Genomic DNA, 20,462 nt, shown 5'->3' with positions numbered 1-20,462 from the left:
GCGAGCCTTGTCTCCCTACCTTTTATATAATATACAAGGGAGCAGATAGGTTAGAAGAAAACCCTGCTGTTTTTGCAGTGTGGTATTGATCCTGGAAACTAAATGATAATGCAAAGAGGCAGCATCAGCCTCTCTTCAAGCCTGCATCATGCAGGCTGCCTGGGATTCTCAGAGAGCCTAGAATTTCAGAGGAAGACACCCAAGCACAGACTGGCAGGGTCTGCTTCTATCACACACGGTTAGGTCAGGGGTGGCGCTAGACGGAGAACACCCTCTAAGCAGACTACTCCCTGTGCACGCCTCAGTCCCTTCCCCACCCATGGGGACCCTAACAGAACTGAAGACGCTAATGGCCTTCTGCAGTCAATGTCTACTCCTCTGTAAGGAAGAGACATGAGGGTGAGTGTATGTGTTTGTGTGTTTTAAAATACATGCACCCAAACTCACACATGTGTATTCAACACAGTAGGCAAATCGCCCATAGCAGGTAAGCGAAGTAGGGGAATGGAAGCAGGAGACAGGGATAAAGGTAAGAAACACTCACACACACACACACACACACACACACACACACACGAAACAAGAGAGGGCCTTGCACAGACCAATGAGGATAAAGTGTCATAAACTGAGTGTGATTAATTCAACCCCTGCACCTGACACCCAAGGAAGACAAAAAGAGTTAGGAGCATACCCTCCTAGCACTCAGAGTGGAAGACCCAAGGGAGAAATCAGTCTCTGCCATTGATTGGGACGAGTCCTATTCATTCACTTATCCGTTCTTTCAACAGATAGGCATTGTGCGGGATGGGCAATGGGGAAGGGGAGCGCGGCAGGGCAGGGCAGTCTAGGGTAGGGCACTCCCAATTACACAGGCAGATGGGTCCACAGAGGATGATGACCCAGGTGCTATGACAGAGCAGGCATAAGCTCTATGGGCCACAGGAGAGGGGTATGGAGGAGGGTTAGAGAAAGCTTCCTGGGGAGAGTGACATTTCATCTGACTTCTGAATATTTAGCAAGGCAAAGAGAGGAGGTGATGCATTCCGACAACAGCAAACAGCACACACAGCAGCCCAGAAGAGAGAGAGTGTGGCCCCTGAGGGATTGAAAGAATTTTAATGGAGCAGGAGTTGGAGAGTAAAAGTGGAATTGGCAAGAGGGAAGGCTGAAAGTGTAAGCTCTGTGAAGCTGGGGGAGGGAGGCTTGCTCTCTGAGCTTCTGTGCGCAAAGCCTGGCATGGGACACACACAGGAAAGTGTAACACAAAGCAATTAGTGCTGTGATATCAGTCTGAACACATAGTTATGAACACAGAGAAGGAAGCCCTTAAACCTGCCTTGAGGTTGGCAGGTGCGGGAGGGGTGTGTGTGGAGAGGACACAGAAGTGAGATTTCAGAAAGGAACTATTACCTGAGCTGAACCTAAAAGGAGTTTAAGATTTTACTTGCATAAAAAGAACAGGAACTGGAAAGGAAATTTCAAGCAAGAGAAAAAGCATGAGCAAAAGCCCTCTCTATCAGCGTCTAAGCTGATGAATAAAAACACCAGAAACCCCAAACTAATCATGACTAACAGAGGGCCTCGGCAAAACCCCTCAGGTCTAGTCAATGGGCTCAGAGGTTTATTTTTTAAGCTGATTCTGTGTATTCTCTGCCTTCATGATGCAGATACAACCAACACCGACTTCTCTTCAGAGCCAGGAGTCACCTTTACCCACTCTGTGATTGCTAAGCAGGGTTCAACATGACGACTCTCCCGTCTGTGTCAGAGGAATGAAACACAGAAACAAAAAGCCTGTTTCAAGAGGGGGGGAAAGCCAACTCTCTCCAGGTCTGGCGCAAAATTAAATTTTATGAGTTACTTGGCAGCCAGCAAGGCACAGAACAAAGCCAGTGTGAAACCACCTTTTAAAGTAACCTAAGTTGACAATTAAACTTGCTCTCGGTGAGGGGGAGAAAAGGAGTTAATACAGGCAGAAGGCCTTTCATCCTACACCTGAGCCTGTCCCTTTCCTATGTTAAATGCAACAGCAAGCAAGCTGAGTGAGGGGATTTAACACTATCATTACAAAAATATCAACATCCAGGCTTAGGTGGACATCCCTCCCTGAGTCACATGCCACCCAGGGTTACCATGAATACGGTAATAACAGGAAAACATAGCTTCCACATGCCAGGCCTGCTGTGCTGGGCTGTAATTACCCAAACGATGACAATCTATTGAAGACAAACATTCTTTCCCAACCCCCAAACACACAATGCCCCCCAGAAGGAAGCTTGGCATACTGCACTGTAATTGCTAAATTTCTACACGTGGTTCTGCCCTTGGGCAATGGTTCCAGTAGGTATAGTCCATTCTTGGGCTGGAGAGATCAACTATCCCATGGTGCCAAGAAAAAGTCAGTAAAGAAATAGATGGCTATGTTGTTATCAACAGAGAGGATCCAAACAACCAGAAGAAAAATCCAGGAATTTACCCTGGGAGCCTTTTGAATTTTTCTCCGAAATTTCCAATTTTGAAGAGTTAGTGCCTGAAGAAACCAACAGCACACCTGATGGTTTGGATTTTCAAAGTCAGATCTTTGTACAGGCGATGTCCCCACCACTGCATAAAAATGAATTGATGAGTACAAATGAATGTGTTTGAAGACTCTGCCGTTTTATGGTTTATTAAATGCCACACTGGAAGATGCAAAGTTTTATAGACTGGAAAGGGCCCTTCAATTAAGAAGGTAAAGAACTGAGGATGAGCCCAACTGTTCTTCCATTTCCAGTGAATACTAAAGATAAAAAAAAATTAGGTCACATTAGAGTAGTGGTTCTTAAAGTGTATCCCTGGACCAGCAGTATCCACATCATCTGGGCACTTGTTAGAAAAATAAATGATCAGGGGACTTCCCTGGTGGTCCCGAGGGTAAGACTCTGTGCTCCCAATACAGGGGGCCCGGGTTAGATCTCTAGTTGGGGAACTAGATCCCACACGCATGCCGCAACTAAGAGTCCTCATGCCACAACTAAGAGGCCCACATGCTGCAACAAATATCCCACGTGCCGCAGATAAGACCCGGTGTAGCCTAAATAAATAAATATTTTTTAAAATATAAATACATAAATAAATAAATGATCAGGCCCCATCCTCCAAACCTAATGATAGGAAACCTGTTTTAACAGCTCCTCCAGGTCACTGGGATGTACTATCATGTTTAAGACCTTTTGCACTAGAACTGTGGTCCTCCACCCTGCCTATTATCATCACCTGGTGAACATGTTATTGCGATGCCCTGGCCAACCCCAGGCAAGTAAATCACAACCACTAGGACTGGAACTTAGCAACAGCTACTTTTAAAAAGGCTCCTTGGGTGATGTAATGTGTAGGCAGAGTTGACAGTTGCCATATACTAGAATAAGAGAGATTTAGATTAGACACTTTGCAACTTCTGATTTCTGGTTTAACTCAAAGTTATAGTGGTTGCTGAATGAATCTTCTTCGCGAAAGAAAAAGCTTTTGAGAAGAGGAGAGATCTCCATCTTCATGAGCTGGAGAAGTTAGATGTGAAGCTCACACACTGTACCAACATTGTACCAAACCCAACGGTAATAACAGTATTTAACAACTCATCAGCAAAGACAGTTGCTCATCCTGGGAAAGAGGCGGGCTAGTCCCCACGTTCAGAAGTCACTATAAAAGCAGTGCGCTCGGAGGCAGTGAGGAGTGACACCGCACCACCCACACGCCTCAAGTCCAGCTGCCACAATCCACCAAGGGGAGCTCAGAGCCTTGGCTTCTTGGCTTTGAAGTCCCAAGTATTCAGGGTGTGTGAGAGAGCAGCCTCTTCTCACCAGTGTCTGGTGTCACCCAATGTGCAAAGTGATGACAACCTGCCAGCATAGAATTCTAGGGGGCCACTCCCATGGGACAGGCAGAGCCTAGCATCGCTGCTTAACAAATAAACTGTGTACTGGGGCCATTCCTCTACCCAAATTAGGAAATTGGCAGAACACATTATAAGTCTGTTCCTCAAACCAGGGTCCACTAGTGTAGTCCCAAGCATCTAGGATTTTTTTCCCCATGAAAACGGACGTGAGCACTACTAAAATGTAAGAAACACTAAATTCTTTTCAACAAGAAGAGGCAACATTCTTTGGGAAGTTTCTGGAGAAATAATAGGCCAACCATCATGTTTTTACACTGTGAGAGTAAGATCAAACATTCCCTTAAATTTTTTTTAAAGATAGAATAACAAAGAGTGGAACCAGTTCAATAGCTGGCTAGTGAACATGCTTATGAAAATAACACCATCACCATGACATTCTCACAGAGTGAATTTTAGACATCCAAGCTTTGGGGCATTATACTCCCTCTCCCCCAAAAAAGGATGAGGATAGGAAAAAATGAGAGGGAAAAGACCATGCTTTTATATTCCCAGTGCCTACGATTATGCAGACTTTGGAGTTGGACCAACCTGGGTTTCGATTTTCACCCTACAATTTATTTGCTGTTTGGCCTTGAACTTTTAAGTCTGTGAATTTCAGGTTTTCATCTATAAAATGGGAATGGTAATCCTTAGCAGTGATCAGGGTGAGCAGAAAGAAGGCTTGGATTGCATTTAACACAATGTCTAGAAAACAGCAAATTAAGTAGCAGTTGTGATCATTAACTATTCACTCTTGAACACCCAGCTGAAGCTTCACTTCTCTTGTGAAGGCTTCCTTGACAAAAATGCTTACACACACACACACACACACACACACACACACACACACAGTCTTTTTGTAGTTCCAGTACCCCTAGTATGCATCTAGATTTTAGTCATTATATTATATTGCAATTGCTTATTTATATGTTTATAAGTATTTTCTTAAGAAAAAATACATGCCTTTGTGTACCCAATGCCTGGCACATACTTGGTACATCATATGTACAAATGAATGAATGAATGAACAAATGAAGCTAGCTACGTATCTCACTTACCTAGAAATGAGATAAGAAAAAATTAGGATGGTAAGAGTGGAAAGCACAAGACAGGAGAGAGACATACAGGGAAATTGATAATAATGGTTGACTGTGGGATATGAGCAGGAAAAAAAAATATTGTTTTGCAGAGTTTTCTAATACAGTCAATCATAGACACCGTTCATCCAGAAAGCCCTTCTCTGAGGATTTTCTAGGGAGGAGAGGGGATGGAGAGAATGGTCACACAAATACTTAGATTTATTGGTTGTTTGGGTCTACCCAGTCCTCTGAAACCAGCCCACATAAGGACAGATATTCCTGGACATTATTCAAGGACAAGGTAAGGCTGCAAAAGGAACCTGAGTCAAATCAAGAACGTTTATCTCTGTCTTCCAAGTCTCAAGAATTGTAGTCCTGTGTTTAATCACTGCCTCTCAGTCTTTACCATTAACACCACTCCGTCTCCCTCATTATCTTCTGCAGACTCTGCCCTTTGGAAGCCCTCTACTTACTCCCACTGAGACTTTCCTTTTGGTCTCATTCCTACCTAATCTCTGAATGATGTTGACCAATATTACATTGGCTTCCCTGCCACAGCCATCTCTCTATCATCACTTAACGCCTCAACCTATCTCAAGGGTCTAGGCATGAGCAGTCTGCTCATCCAGAAAGAGTCTTAACTGTTTCACCACTGCAGAAGGTAACTGGAGAAACAAAACCAAGGAAAATCAGCCAAGAAAGCAGGTAAGTGGGGTTTTCTTGGCTATGTAGACATAGAACTTTCCTACCCTCATCCCTGCAAACCAGGGCTTTAGTAAATGGACAGGCAATCTAAAAAGTCTGCAGTATGTCCATACCTACACCCTGAGAAAGCCTGTCCAACAAGAAATATGGTGACAAAATGCTACATGCTTAACTCTAGTCCCCAAGCTGTCTTTCACAGCCAGGGAATTAGTCACTGGAAAAGTAGGCCCACTGAGAAAGCCATTGACTTTTGATCTTTAGACTTCAAATGCTATTCATCAGCATCAATGTTTTAGAACTTAACTCAGCCCTAGTCTGAGTCCAGGACGTCTACAACATCACAATGACTCACCGCATCCTGACAGCTGAGGACCTCCAAAATGCTGTTGAGTAACTCGACACAGTACTTCTTCTCCTGGACCTGGTGCTGCATCTCATCCTTCTGCTCCAGCAGCTCCTTCAGTTCCTTGGTGATGACAGGAAGCAAGATGTCCCGGCATTCTGGAATGAAGGCAGTTCAGAGGCATCTGAGCTTCCTCGTTTTTTAGCTTCTTTTATTTTTTAGATAACATTTCATTAAATAAATAATTCATGCATCTCTTCTTCTTGTAAAAAATGCAAATATTAAAAATTAGGTTAAGGGTCTTCCCTGGTGGTGCAGTGGTTAAGAGTCCACCTGCCAATGCAGGGGACACGGGTTCAAGCCCTGGGCCGGGAAGATCCCACATGCCGCAGAGCAACTAAGCCCGTGTGCCACAACGACTGAGCCCGCGCTCTAGAGCCCGTGAGCCACAACTACTGAGCCCATGTGCCACAACTGCTGAGGTCCACACGCCTAGAGCCCGCGCTCTAGAGCCCGTGAGCCACAACTACTGAGCCCATGTGCCACAACTGCTGAGGTCCGCACGCCTAGAGCCCGTGCTCCGCAACAAGAGAAGCCACCGCAATGAGAAGCCCGCGCACCACAACCAAGAGTAGCCCCCACTTGCCACAACTAGAGAAAGCCCACGCGCAGCAACAAAGACCCAGTGCAGCCAAAAATAAATAAGTTTTTTTAAAAATTAGGGTAAGATTTCCTTAGAACATTATTCACAGTTCTGGCCCCTCCCACAACCCCTACTCCCTAGAGGCAACCAACCAGTTATTCTATTCTATATAGATGCATGTGTATGTGCATATAAAAATGTATGTATGTGCGTTTGTATACCAGTATAAAATATGTAGTATCATTTTGATTTGGCTTTTCATTTAAGTAAAACATATCGCACTGTGATGATCATCTTTCAAGATCTTCTTATATGTTTTACATATGTACGTTATCAGTACAAGAACATTTAGTGTCATTTTGGTTTTGTTGCCTTTTTATAAAAGGGGACTATACTGCACATATTGTTCTGTACCTTGATTGTTTTCATTCACCGATATTTTTTGGAGCACCTTCTATGTTATTACATAGAAGGATCAATGTTAATTATTTATAGCTGTTTTATAGTATTCTCTATTATGGACATATTTGTTCATTTAGTCATACCCCTATTGATGGACATTTTTCACTGGCATAAACAGTACAAAAATGAACAACTTTTCACTTGCACCCTTATACACCATGACTTTCATTTTAAATAAATTAAAACCTTTGCAAAGATGGGTAACTCTCTTGGCTTTGCTGTCTCAGGAAATACCCGGAAGTTGCTGAAATCCTACACAGCATTCTTTCTATATTTCTATTAAAAATGGCAAACCTTGAGAGATCAAAAACATCCCCCCAAATTTCAAGCCATCCCTACCTAGATGCTTCTAGAGCTGACATGTGAATCATATATGCCAATTTTATTTTAATTCAATACAACAAGTAGGTGCTGAACATCTTTGATGTGGAAGGCACTGTATTTCTGGAAGTACAGAGATAATATATGGTTCTCACCCAGTAGATATTTAAAATACGACAGAGGTGATCAGCAACAGAACAAAGGGCAATGGCAGAAGACAGAATAAGATACCGGTGGGAAGAATCAGACATCAGCTCTTGTTCTGTCAGCCTAGCATCTATACCTGCTCTGGCACAGCACCCTGGTTTCACCCTGGTGAGCCACCCTGCTATGGGATATAAACCTAGGGATACTGTCATAAGGCTCCCTGCCCTCCTCTGGACCAGGGTTGGGTACCTGACCCTAATTAGGATAACCTCTTGATCTGCACCTTAAGGGAACTTTAATAACAGTTACTGCTGACATTGCTAACATATTGAGCGCTTACAATGTGCCAGGCACTGTTTGAAGTTTCTTGCATGAACTACTTCAATCTTCCCAATGAGTCTAGGAGGTAGATACTGTTATTTCTCCCGTTTTGCTGATGAGGAAACAAAGGGACATGCCCAAGTGTACAGAGCTAGTAAGTGGTGGATCCAGTCTGACTGCAGAGCCTGTGCTCATCATCACTAGACAAAGGGTAGTATCTTTCCTGGAGCTCATCTGTCTGCACAGAAGTGCCCTGGGGAGGCTCGCTGCTTCCTCTCTCAGGGCTATTCTGAATCTCCCCTCTCTGAAGACTGGTTCCCCAGCTTTTCCTCTGATTCTTAAACTGCTCCCTATCATCCAAATACATTTATTTTCGGTTAAATTTATCAGACTAGGTGTATGTCACTCACAACCAAAGAATTCAGACTTGTAGAGTCATAAAATACCATGAGGGCTTCAGAAGAGAGAAATGATCTATGGTTGGAAGGTTCATAGAAGACTTTATAGGCTCTGATAGAATTGCGTCCCTTGTCTCAGAGCACTAATGTCAGTTTGTAATTAAATTCTAATTAGTATAATTAATGTCCATGCATCCAACCAAAGTGTAAGCTTCATGACAGCCAGACTAAATCTCAGATGCCCAACACAGTACCTGGATCATGGTAGCTACTCAGTAAATCTTGATGGAGTGAATGGAAGAGGTATCATTTGAGATGGTCACTGATGAGTAAATAATATTGCCATCAGGAGAGTGGGGATTTAGAGAACAGAGAGTGATTTAGAGTTCATGGACCAAGATGTAGCAACGTATACAATGGTGGAATATTACTCAGCCATAAAAAAGAATAAAATAATGCCATTTGCAGCAACATAGATGCAACTAGAGATTATCATACTAAGTGAATTAAGTCAGAAAGAGAAAGACAAATACCACATGATATCACTTATATGTGGAATCTAAAATATGGCACAGATGAACCTAACTATGAAACAGAAACAGACTCACAGACATGGAGAACAGACTTGTTGTTGCCAAGGGGGAGGAGGGTGGGGGAGGGATGAGGTGGGAGTTTGGGATTAGCAGAGGTAAACAATTATATATAGGATGGATAAACAACAAGGTCCTACTGTACAGCCCAGGAAACTATATTCAATATCTTGTGATACACCATAATAGAAAAGAATATATTAAAAATAGAATGTATATATGTGTATAACTGAGTCGCTCTGCTGTACAGCAGAAATGAACACAACATTGTAAATCAACCACACTTCAATAATAAAATAAAATAAAATAAAATTTTAATAAAAATAAAAATAGAGTACATGGACCTGGGTAAGTAGAATAGTCTCTTGGAAGTAGAATAACAGGAGATAACATTGAAAAGGAAAATTCTTAAATGCAATGGGTGGTGTAAGATTATAGTTCTATGGAAACAGAAAATTACAGGCAACAAAAATTTTGATTCAGCTTTGCTTAATGTTATAGATGGAATCATGGGCCACGGATTAATGGTACTTTGTTTGGACTCAAGAAATGGTTGGCCTAAGGACTTCTGAGAATACAAGGTGCTGAGTTAGCCATTACCCTTTGTTTAGAGAGAGAAGAAAAAAGACTGGATAATATTTACATACCAATTACCACAACATTTAAGTTAAATCTATACTTAGTCCGTTGAAATTTTGTCCAGGTCTGTTTATTAAAAGGGGTAAAGAAATTTCCTGCAAATTTCATGCAGAAGTTTGTTTTAAAAGTTATCTTCTAAAAGATGTTAACTTGTAACTTTGAAACTTTTTGTTTGTTAGAGGAAACTGTATGTGTAAAAATGCTTGTTGTAGGAAAAACTAGGTGAGTTCATTTGAAGTTGTAAACTCTTTGTCTTTGGGAGATGAATGACCTCACCAACTTCATGAAACTTAACTCCCTTCACTGATGTTGTCATAATTAAACCCCATCAGAAGATAAGAACTGTGCCTTCACTTAAGTTAGGTAAGAATTATAAAGTCTTCCTCTCTGAAAAGTTAATTTTTGCTAGTAAAATTAAAAAGATTCTAATAAAGGAAATTTAAAACACAACAAAAATCTTGTTCTTCCATAGTTCTCTGGGCAAAGGGAGTCTTCAAAAGATGTTTTTTTAAGGTGATTCATGTCATTGTAGCATGTAGGGCAGCTGCAGGAAGAAAAGACCAAAGAGCAGACAGAGACCAGTGTATATGCCACTGCAGTAGTCCAGGTGATGGCAAATGAGAATAAAAGTGCTGGGTTCTACCCCGCTAGACTCCTAGCCTCTGATACAACATTCTTGTTCTCTGTTGAAGCTAAAGATTTGATAAGACCTTAAAGAAAGTTGGTCTTGAGTTTAAAGCATAGTAAGACTATGTTTTAAAGCCTAGAGCAATAGGCTTTTGTGATCCAAGATTAAAAATCACTTAAAACCTCTCCATCTGTAAATGGGATCACCAGGACCTGCAGAGAGGAGGTTTGTAAAGGTAGACAAAGGGTTCATCTACTGAGGCAGTTAATTAACTCATTCATTCATTTAGTCAGTCGGTCTACTACATTTATTGAAGGCTCCCTAAGTGCCAGTCACTATTCTGGGATGGGAGGGAATGTAACCAGGGGCTGCTTGCCCATCACAGCAGCAGAGCCAACAGAGATAAGAGGCAGACTTAAGTAGACAAGAAAAACCCTGGTGCCTCTACCTCCTGGGAGTGGCAACCTGTCAGTGGCCATATAACAGAGCTATAGAATAGTAAAGGCCAGGTTTTTCCTAAAAAGCTCATTCTGTTGGTGTTCTAGTTGAGATACTTCAGTTAGATCTTATTACAAAGACGTGGGTGCAAGGGAAAAGGCCCGTTGGAAGATTTTAGATATTAATGAAGATCTCCTTGAGAAGTCACCGGACTTTACATTCTACTTAAAATTGAGCTAAATTAGTAGATTCTCATGGAAAAGTCTAATAGTGAGTTCTCCATCCCTAGAAATATTTAAGCAGTAGGTAGCTGTCTCTGGGCAGGGATAATGAAGAGGTATTCAAAGTATCAGATGAAGGGTTAAACGGAATGGTTTATTAAATCCCCATCCAAAACTCTATGATCCATAAAACAGAGGTCCAAAGGAAGTGGCAGGAGGAAGGATGTATTTGCTAGGTGGAAAGACAGTGGACATGTCTGCATTGTTTACAGACCACTGAGGTCGCGGGAGCTACAGACCAGGCCGCAGCAGAAGCCGTGGTTTATCAATCTGAAAGTCACCGACTTTACAGGTGATCAAAACCAGCATCCCCACAGGACGAGGGCTCTTCGTGCTGAGAGTCAGAGGGATTTGAGCTGAGGAAGCCATTAATAACATAGCCTGTTTTGCAGAAAGTACTCTGTCTTCTCGTTAACCATGATTTCTCAGAAACGTCTGGCTCCTCTGTTTTGAAATGAAATAATTTTTCTCATTTGTAATTGGAGCTGTGAAATTACATTAGTCTGTAAAGCTTCAGGAAGCAGCATTTCTAAACTGTGGCTTGAATGTCAAGCAAACAAACAGAAACGGTTAAAAGATAAATATTGCAGAGCCTTAAATCAATCTTTATAGGTAGAGGCAATGAGCGTGAGAGACCTGCAAACAGAGCCTGGGTAACTGAGCCCCACAAAGCCTGGAGATCGGCCAACAAGCGATGACAAGTCCAAACTGTAATTCAGACCAGGAACTTAGGAACCCGCAGAGCTACTCAACTCTGTGTTTCCATAGAAAGGAGTTTTCTTTTGTCAAAGCGACCTGCAGAGAGGAAAATGCAGTGTTTCTGGGCTCTGGCGTCTTCCTTTTCAGAGAAACTTTTATCCTATGGCAGAAGATGCCACTGCCTGGATTCACAGCTCTCTTGAAGTGTGATATGCTTTTGCAATAATTTCACGACTCAGGTATACTTCAAATAAGATGGTCCTTTTCGTCACCTCCTTCTCCCCAGTATCAGCTCCATGGAAAGATCAAAATGTATCCTTTGTCCACGTTGGAAAACCATCTTGAGGTGCATCAGGCCACAGATATATCTGTGATCTCAGCCATAACTGCAGCCCCAGAGGAAAACACTCCTAAGAACTACACCTGGACTTGCTGTCTTCCCCACAAACCTGCTCCTTCTTTGCTCACTCTGAGCAAAGACACCCTCGGGCACACAGTCAGCCAAGCAGACTTGATTTCTCCCTCTCTCTATCCCCAACATCTTCTCCATCAGGAAGTCAAACCCATCTCACCCCCAAGCCAACTTCCTGCATCCTCTGTTCCAAGTTTCCCAAACTGATCTCCCACTTCCAATCTCAGCAGCAGGAAATTTCCCCAAACCCAAACCTGACCACGGGACTTCCCTCCTTGAAGGGCTTCAGTAGTCTCCCAGGGGTGAGTTTGACCGCGGCTCTGGCATAGCTGAAGGCCCTTAGTGGGCAGGCCCTTCCTTACCTCTCCACCCTCCACCTCCTGCATCACTCCACCATAGCCTCTCCTCTCCTGCTTCTGAGTTTTTGCATGCTATTTTCTTTGCCCAGAATGTACTTATCCCACCCATCTTCACCTGACTAACTCCTCCCTGCCTCCTAGGTCTTACCTTAGTTGCCAAATCCCCTAGGACAATGTTCCTGACACCCCAACTCTGACTTGGGTGATCCTGTTCTGTGCTCCTGTAGTATCCAGACTAGAATTTCATCTATTCATTCCATTTCCCACATTACGTGGCTATCGTCTAGGTAACAGGACGAACAGTAAGGTTCTCATTAACATCCCAGAAATGAAGCTGAGGTCCAAAGCTGAGGACAAAAGGTGTAACTGCTCCACATTCTAAATCCAAACCGTCTCCAGTAGCTGGTGTACACCAACATCCCCCGTGGTTTTTTGAGAGGCACCAGTTCAGTACCAGTCCTACAGTAATCTGCATGCACCTCATCCCAGAACTGAGGGAGGGTCTGCAGAGGACTCTGGATACAAAGCAATGCCCATAGAAAGAAGGCATTGCCTCTCCTCCCTGGAGCTGAGGTGAAGGGAGGTAGAGCCAAAAGAATCACTCATGAAACATATGAAGACGAGACTGGCACCTTATGGCCCCACTAGGGAAATGTCTGCTGATCTTCCATCCCAGGTACATCCTGGCTCCACCAGCAGAACAGAGACACTTGAGAACGTTTGGGAATCCCTCTCTTACTGTGGGGAGAAAGGTTAAACCCACAAGGTGTGTGTGTCAGGGCCTCAGTCATGTCCTCAGTGTGGTTACCCCATTTCTAAGCCTGCCTGTGGCAGCCTTCGCTTGGAATTTCACTCCACTCACAGCCAGCCCCTTACGTTATCACCAGCATGGGTTAATGGACTCCTCAATCTTGTTCGATTTTTCACAGGCTTTAAAGTGAAAGTCGTTCTACTTTGGTCAAGTTCCTATTGACTGAAAGGCGAATTCAGCTCCGCGCAACCCTCCTGGAGAAGAGTGAGGAACTTGTGATGGCCAAGGTTTGCCCTGCTCTCCCACACTGCCCACCCCCAGCCTTTTGGCAAGCAGGGAAGACCCCTAACTGAAACCCAACATTCTCCCCAGGCAAAGCTGAGCAGGGCCAGCGCTGCTCTGCTCGGCCGCTTTCCTTCTGTTTGGTAGGGGGAGCATCTGCAGATGCCAGAGGCCACTTGGTTCCATCAGTTAGCCACGAAGGAGGACCGCCACACACAGCTCTAATCTGATAGCAGTTTGTTCTCACAACCGCCTTCCTCCAGCCAGCGCCTCATGAAGGAAAGTAATTCCACCCACTGGGAAATCAGTAACTACCCACAAACCTCATACTCCAGATCAGGTTACAAGCCTTTTACAACCCTACCACTGTTGTGCCCCCGCGCATTCTTCAGCAGCTCCTCGTGACTCACTCTCCTTACCTTCCCAGAAACACGCCTAAGTACAATGTCAGAATCACTCCTCACTCCCCCTCCAGCCTGCCTCAGCCATGACATACATCTCCACTTTACGAACCCTGAGGGCCAGAATATGTCTCCCCAGCTCAACAAACATAGCCTATTTAGAGATTTCAGAACTCAGCAACTGCAAACTTTCTCTTCAGGTATCTTACAGGGGTGAAAATATAATTAGGCAGTAAATCCTAAAGAAGAAACATACGTTCAGAACTTTATACTAGATACCCACTTAAAGTCCAAACCGAGCTATTGCTTTTGCCATATATCCTTTATATTTAACATAAAGCATTATATTGCACTAAACCTACAAGCGAACCCCTATAACAAGTTAGTGTTCGCCATTCAGAAGCATAGTGATGGCAGGAAGAGTAGACTGATGTATAATTGTTGGAATTTACACAGTGATGGGAGTGTGGTTATGTCCAAAAATGTCACACTGGTTATAAATATAATTTGTAAGCTCTGATAGTCTATATGCATATATTTATATCCTTAAACATATATAGACATAATTATTGTAACAGGTACTATTCTCATGGATATCCTGTTCTAGTGGGATATCAGAAACAATTTAAGAAGATAATAATTGTCTTAGGTTGGATCTTCCAGAAGCAAACTCTGAGATGAGGTTTGGGTGAAGGTGTATTAAATAAGGAGGTGTTCCAGAAAACACTGGAAGGGGAGTAGGGAAGTGGGACCATGAAGGGAAGGAGACCAGGTAGCCTTCAAGTCTCACAGAAGGGGAGCTCTGGGGACAGGGTGGGCCACAGGGGTGAAGCAGCTGGAGTATTTAGACCTTGGGGATGGGTGGTCCCGGGCACTTCAGGTGCTCTCAGTGTTCAGGCAAAGCAGGCCCTGCTGCCTGAGGGCAGCCAGAGAAGGCAGGAGCTGGCTATTGGGAGAGAGAGTCCTCCTGGAGCTCTTGTACACAAAAATGATCACGATTACAGGAGACATGGGAAGAGCCCTGAAAGTTGATGCTATTACAACAAATGCCAATAGCTCCCAGCAAGACAATTAACTGGGTAACCTGGGAAAGAGAGTCTGGAGGTGCAGGGAAGACTGTTCCATGTGGGGCAGCTAAGAAGCCTTCTGAGACGGAGAACTGGAGCTGAGACCTGAGGGTGAGAAGGGAACAGCCTAGAAAGATCTCAGGGAAGGCCATTCCAAGCAGAGGAAACAGCATGTGAAGGCCCTGGGGTAGAAATTTGCTCAACATGTTGGAGGAATCACGTGGAAATAAGTGTGGCCAGATTATAGGAAATGGGAAGCATAATATGAGAGTTTGGCCGGGGCCGGGTCTCATCAGGCCCTGTGGCCCATGGTAAGGAGCTTGATTACTGGGTGGAGATAAAGATGTTTTGTTTTTGTATTTTTAATAGAGGGTAGGGGGTGGGCCTAGAGAGGAAGGTAGGAGAAGACTGAGGAGGCTTTTCATAGAGAGGAAAAAGAAGTCTAATGGTTATTGAGCCCTTACTCTCTACCAGGCAGTCTCTCTTTGAAGAAGTCTATCATTGTACCTATTTTATGGATGAGGAAACTAAAACTCAGAGAGATTCAGTAACTCGCCTAAGATTACACAGCTAGTAAGTGGCAGAGCTGGGATTTAAACATAGAAAATGTGATCTCAGAGCCCATTTTCACATCTACTAAACTACCCTGCCTCCTTACTATAACAGTGAAGGGGAAAGGAGATAAAAACTTGATTAGTTTGTAGCAGGAGAGACAAAGGAAAATGGACAGACTTGGGTTACAGTTCAGAGGCAGAATCGAACTTGCTGATGGGTTTAAATGTACTATAGAGATGTGTAAGCATATGCATTTTGAATGCTGGAGAGACTCATTTTAGGGTTTATCAAGTTAGGATCTAGTCATGAAGCCCATTTCACTGCCTCAACTAGCAAGTAATGAAAAGACTCCCATCAACATTTCTCTGATAGTGTGAAGTGGCTGCCGAGATGGCCCATTATCACACCTCTGCAAGCTCTTAGGGCATAGTCAGTGTGTCCGATATTATATTATATATGACACATAATCAGTGTGTCCTGACAGGTGCTTCCACTTTCGGTTACCCCTCTGCACTTTCCAGGATCACTTACACCGCCACTGTGACCAACCTCCTCCCTAGCCAGCACACTCATTAAACCACAGTCTAGCTCCATCGAAAGTGCTTTTAGGAATATAAAGGTGCAGATATGGCCAACTGAGTAGTGACCCAAAATTTGATTTGTTCCCTAATGCTTAGAATGATTACATTCACGATGCCACACCAGAGGAGTGTAGCTCAGCCTTAGAAGATTGTCTCATCCATCTCCTAACCCTGGCTAATGGAAGGAGAAGCCAATGAAAAGCTTGGGGCTGAACCAGCTGGCCTCTACACTGGATAATCCGGGCAGTCTTTAAAGGAAGATTCTCATCAAAGCAATGTGCTCCATTTCAAATTCATGCAAGAGGAGAAATGAGTCAAGGTAGCTTTTTGACTGGCAGGAGCTGGGTCTTACATCCTTTGCCCCCATTTTGTTCCAATTCAGTGACATCTGAAATTCAAATCCATTTATAAGCACTTAGGATACCTATTATAACAGTAAGTACCACCCACACCCTTCCAGAGCATATCATCCTTGACCCCACTGCCTTTCTTTTGTACTATGCTACACAGATCCTTTAATCCCTTCACCCCAGCCCCTGTCTCCTCTGGAGATTCACATGATTCCCTGGCTCCATGAATTTCAATCTTTACTTAACCAGTCTTTCTGAGCTAATCTGTGGTCACATACTCAAACAGGGTTTTCTCAGCAGTAGGAGTCAAATTTTAATAAAGGGTAGAAACCATTTGTCTAGAAATCCATTGAGAATGAAAGGGAGTGGCTGAGTGGAATACCAAGTATGAGAGCTAGGTAACATATGTTGAACTCCTGCTGGGTTCTGGGCACCATATTGGGAAACTACTTAACCCTTACCCAAATCTGTTCTGTATATGGCATTGTCCCCATTTTACAGATGAGAAAACAGGAACTCTAAGCAGCTTGCTCAGGGTAGGGTCAGTTAGCTAGTGTGACTCCAACAGAGGCAAGATTTCACGGTAGACTCCAATGCCAGCACTGTTCCAACTTCACTCACAGGCTCATGAGTACAAACAATTATTCCCAACTTTGAGATTCTGCAAACTGAAGGCAGCCACCCTTTGAATTTGTTAGCTCCCTTAAGCTAGCCTTAAGTAGGAATTCCAAGACCCTGGCTGGTTGGTTTGTTTAATTGTTGGTTGTTTTGTATGTTTTAGTGAAGGTTACAGTACCAGGGGAATAAAACAAACAACAGATCGCAGTCCTAGAATCATAGATTTAAATAATAATGAACATTCATCAACTCGGTGATTTAGTCATCAGTTTAGTCACTCACTTCACTTTTTAAAATTCAACCAACCATTTATTCAACTCCAATTGGTTAAATAACCTGAGCTTACCCGTCTCACTGCAGTTGGCTAGCAGATAGCAATCATGACCTTCAAACCTCTCACTCCCTGTTTCCCAGAAGACAGTGAGAGCGTGGGGTGAGATACCTAATCTCCATCAGGTCATGTCTCCTGCAGCTCATAGCACAATGTCTGTCACACGGTAGGATCCTAGGAAGTGTTAGATGAGTGAACGAGTCTTTGCTGATTTCAGAGAGAGAGAGCCCTGTCTGCCTACACCGAGGGCAACTCTCAGAATCAGAAACCTATCTGGTGTTGGGTTATTTCACTATTCATTATCCTGTGCTGTCCTTGAAGAAATCAGATGGCAGCAGCTAGGGGCTGGAAGAAGGGTGTTCAGGAGGAGAACTGCACGTATGTTTCTTCACCTTCACCACTTCGCCTGAGCAGCTGTTCTTGTAACATCTTTCCATCCTTGGCTTCATCTGATCCCAAAGGCAGTTATGGAGAAGTGGGCAGAACTCTGGATTGAGGGTCCAGAGACCTAGGTCTGAATCCCCGACTTACTACTGCCAGGATGCGTGATGTCAAATACGTCACTTTACCTCTCTTCCTCCAAAAATGGGGATTAAAATGCCCATAAGAGGATCCAAATAAAACATACAAATTCAGTTGTAGTTATAGGCGTACCTCAGAGATATTGCAGATTCGGCTTCAGACCACCACAATAAAGTGAAATACCACAATAAAACCAGTCACATAAATTGTTTTGGTTTCCCAGTGCATATAAAAGTTATGTTTACACTATATTGTAGTCTATTAAGTGTGCAGTAGTATTATGTCTAAAAAAATACATACCTTCGTTTTTAAATGCTTTACTGGTAGAAAAATAAAATAAAATAAATGCTTACCATCATCTGACAACACAAGGTTGCCATAAACCTCCAATTTGTAAAAAAGAAAAAGAAAAATGTGGTATCTGTGAAGTGCAATAAAATTGGATGTGCCTGTATTAAGTGTAATGAGGCATAGGGATCTGATGCTACACCTAAGAAGTTTTTGAGTCCAAAGCAGAGCACATCGAAACTCCAGCAGTTGACACGTACACTTGACAAAACACCTTGGTCCAGGCGTACTGGAATAAAATGGACTAGAAGCTGTTATCTGCATCATTCAAACCAAGCGTCCTTTGTCTGAAATACCAAACTCCAGAGAACTGAGTTCCGAGAGGAGGGAATAAACTGAAATGATTGGGGTATACGCCTCAGATTTTCATGCTCCCTTTTGTATGTGGAGAGACTGAAAGAAGGCTCAGGCAAGCGTTCTCTGAACTTCCTTGTACATTTCTGCTTGCAACTTAGAATAATAATGCCACTTACTGGCAATCCTCAAGCTGCACACGAACAACCCTGTATCGCTGGCATCACAAAACTTACACATACCAAAAAGAACAAAAACCAACAGCAATGTTTTGGATCAATATGACAGCCGGCATTCCATTTCTGAGACAAGCACACACTAAAAGCCTCTCGTTTGCACTTTAAGGCCAACAGAGGGGCCCTTCATTTCAGAGAATTAAATGAGAAAATTCTCCTGGATTCAAGCATTAGCAAAATGGAAGGGCTGTGTAATTGTTTCCAATCATCATCTGATTCTCTCCTTCCCTCACCTTCCCCATAACAGCTCCAGAGGACAGGAAACTGGGGTCCCTCTCACAGCCTCACACATTTAAAATCTAGTGTTGTTTATTACAAAGGGAGAACAGACAAGTGTAACAGCTTTCAAACAAGCTGAAGAATTGGAAGCAAACTCCAAAAAGGAAGGAAAAACCATTGCTATGCCCCCCCTCCCCCTGATCCTGCCCAAATAAAAATGAAAATGGGAAAAAATTCTCCTTCTGGCCTGTTTTTCTTTTCTAGAAGCACTCAGCTAAGAAGGCAGAGAAGAGAGACAGCCTTCAGGGGGCAGGGGGTTTTGCCTGCTTCATTTCTCCATTCATGCGACAGAACCCACACGAGCCCTCCCCTGGAAGGCCCAAAGCGAAAGAGTGACTTGAGAAATGAATCACCCACTTAGGCCCAAAATTTAAATGAGAGGATCAAAGAGAGCCTATTTCGATTCTGAAGCCAATGAAGAGGAAATCGGGAAAGTGTGAGAAGGGAGAAAGTAAAGAGAATACATGTCGGTCAACAATATGTAATGAGCTTTCTGTACAGAGGGAGGACAACATATGGTCCTTACCCTTGGGGCAGTCCAAGTGTAATAAAGAAAAGAACCAGTCAACTGACGGGAACAGTATAAAAACATACGATGAAACACATTGTGTTTCCACTATGTTCAGTCCCTGCCAATGAATCTCAGATTGCACTCCTATGAAAATGACATTTTTATTTTATTTTAGGCATGACTTGTTGATATATTTATTTTTAGTTATATGTATTCCTTCCTATGCTACCTTAGTGCAAAAAGATGCAAAAAGGAGATGACACGCCAAAGTAAAAGGTAACATAAGGGCTTCAATTACCCACAAAATGTAGCTCCTCACTTGTGTGATAAACTGTCCGGACAATGAAGGAGATCATCCAAGTTCTAGAGTGTATGGATCACTGAAGTAGAAGAGAACCAATTCCTCAAGAGAAACACAGCTTTTTCTGGCACTAAATTCTTTAAGAGATTTTTTGTATTTTGAGTTTTAATGTTAATGTTCTAGATTAAGTTCAGTAGTGATTAGCTGCTTTTGACATCAAGTTGTGGAATTTTAGCTCTAAGAAGAACCTGAGAAAAGCTAATGGTTTTCATTCATTTGACTGCGTTATGTGCTCACATAAAACATGAAAACAATAAATGGAGGACGACTCATGACGTGTACTTGTCCTTACATGGCATCTTCATTTATTTTTCATCTGGACAAATGTTTATGGAGTGCCTAGCAAATGCCAAGCACTGGGGTGTATAGGACCAGGACATAAGTGGTAAAGACTGAGAGAAGTGACCAGACTCAAGGCATATGTGGGAAACAGTCAAAGGCCTTAGTGATTTATTGAAAGTGAAAAATAAGGCACAGGAAGATTTGAAGGCTAACTCCAAATGACCAGCAGAAAAATAATGGAAGAAGAGAAAGTTTTCATGAACAGAATGAATACAATTTTGGAAGTGTTGAGTTTGAGTACCTGTAAGACATTCA

The 20,462-nt window shown here is 43.0% G+C and overlaps 1 protein-coding gene across 1 annotated transcript in view; it reads right to left on the bottom strand.

Annotated features, from left to right (window-relative positions):
* Positions 1-20,462, bottom strand: part of DOCK2 (dedicator of cytokinesis 2) — a gene marked incomplete at its 5' end in the record, with an annotated part of 407,839 nt that overhangs the window by 248,489 nt on the left and 138,888 nt on the right. The window contains one exon of the mRNA XM_082650723.1: positions 6,050-6,198. Within this exon, the coding sequence (XP_082506849.1) occupies positions 6,050-6,198 (149 nt within the window). The remainder of the gene's footprint in view (positions 1-6,049; positions 6,199-20,462) is intronic.

Source organism: Grampus griseus, assembly GCF_964374135.1.
Source record: "Grampus griseus genome assembly, chromosome: 3".
NCBI lineage: Eukaryota > Metazoa > Chordata > Mammalia > Artiodactyla > Delphinidae > Grampus > Grampus griseus.
This window is presented reverse-complemented; position numbering and strand designations above follow the sequence as displayed.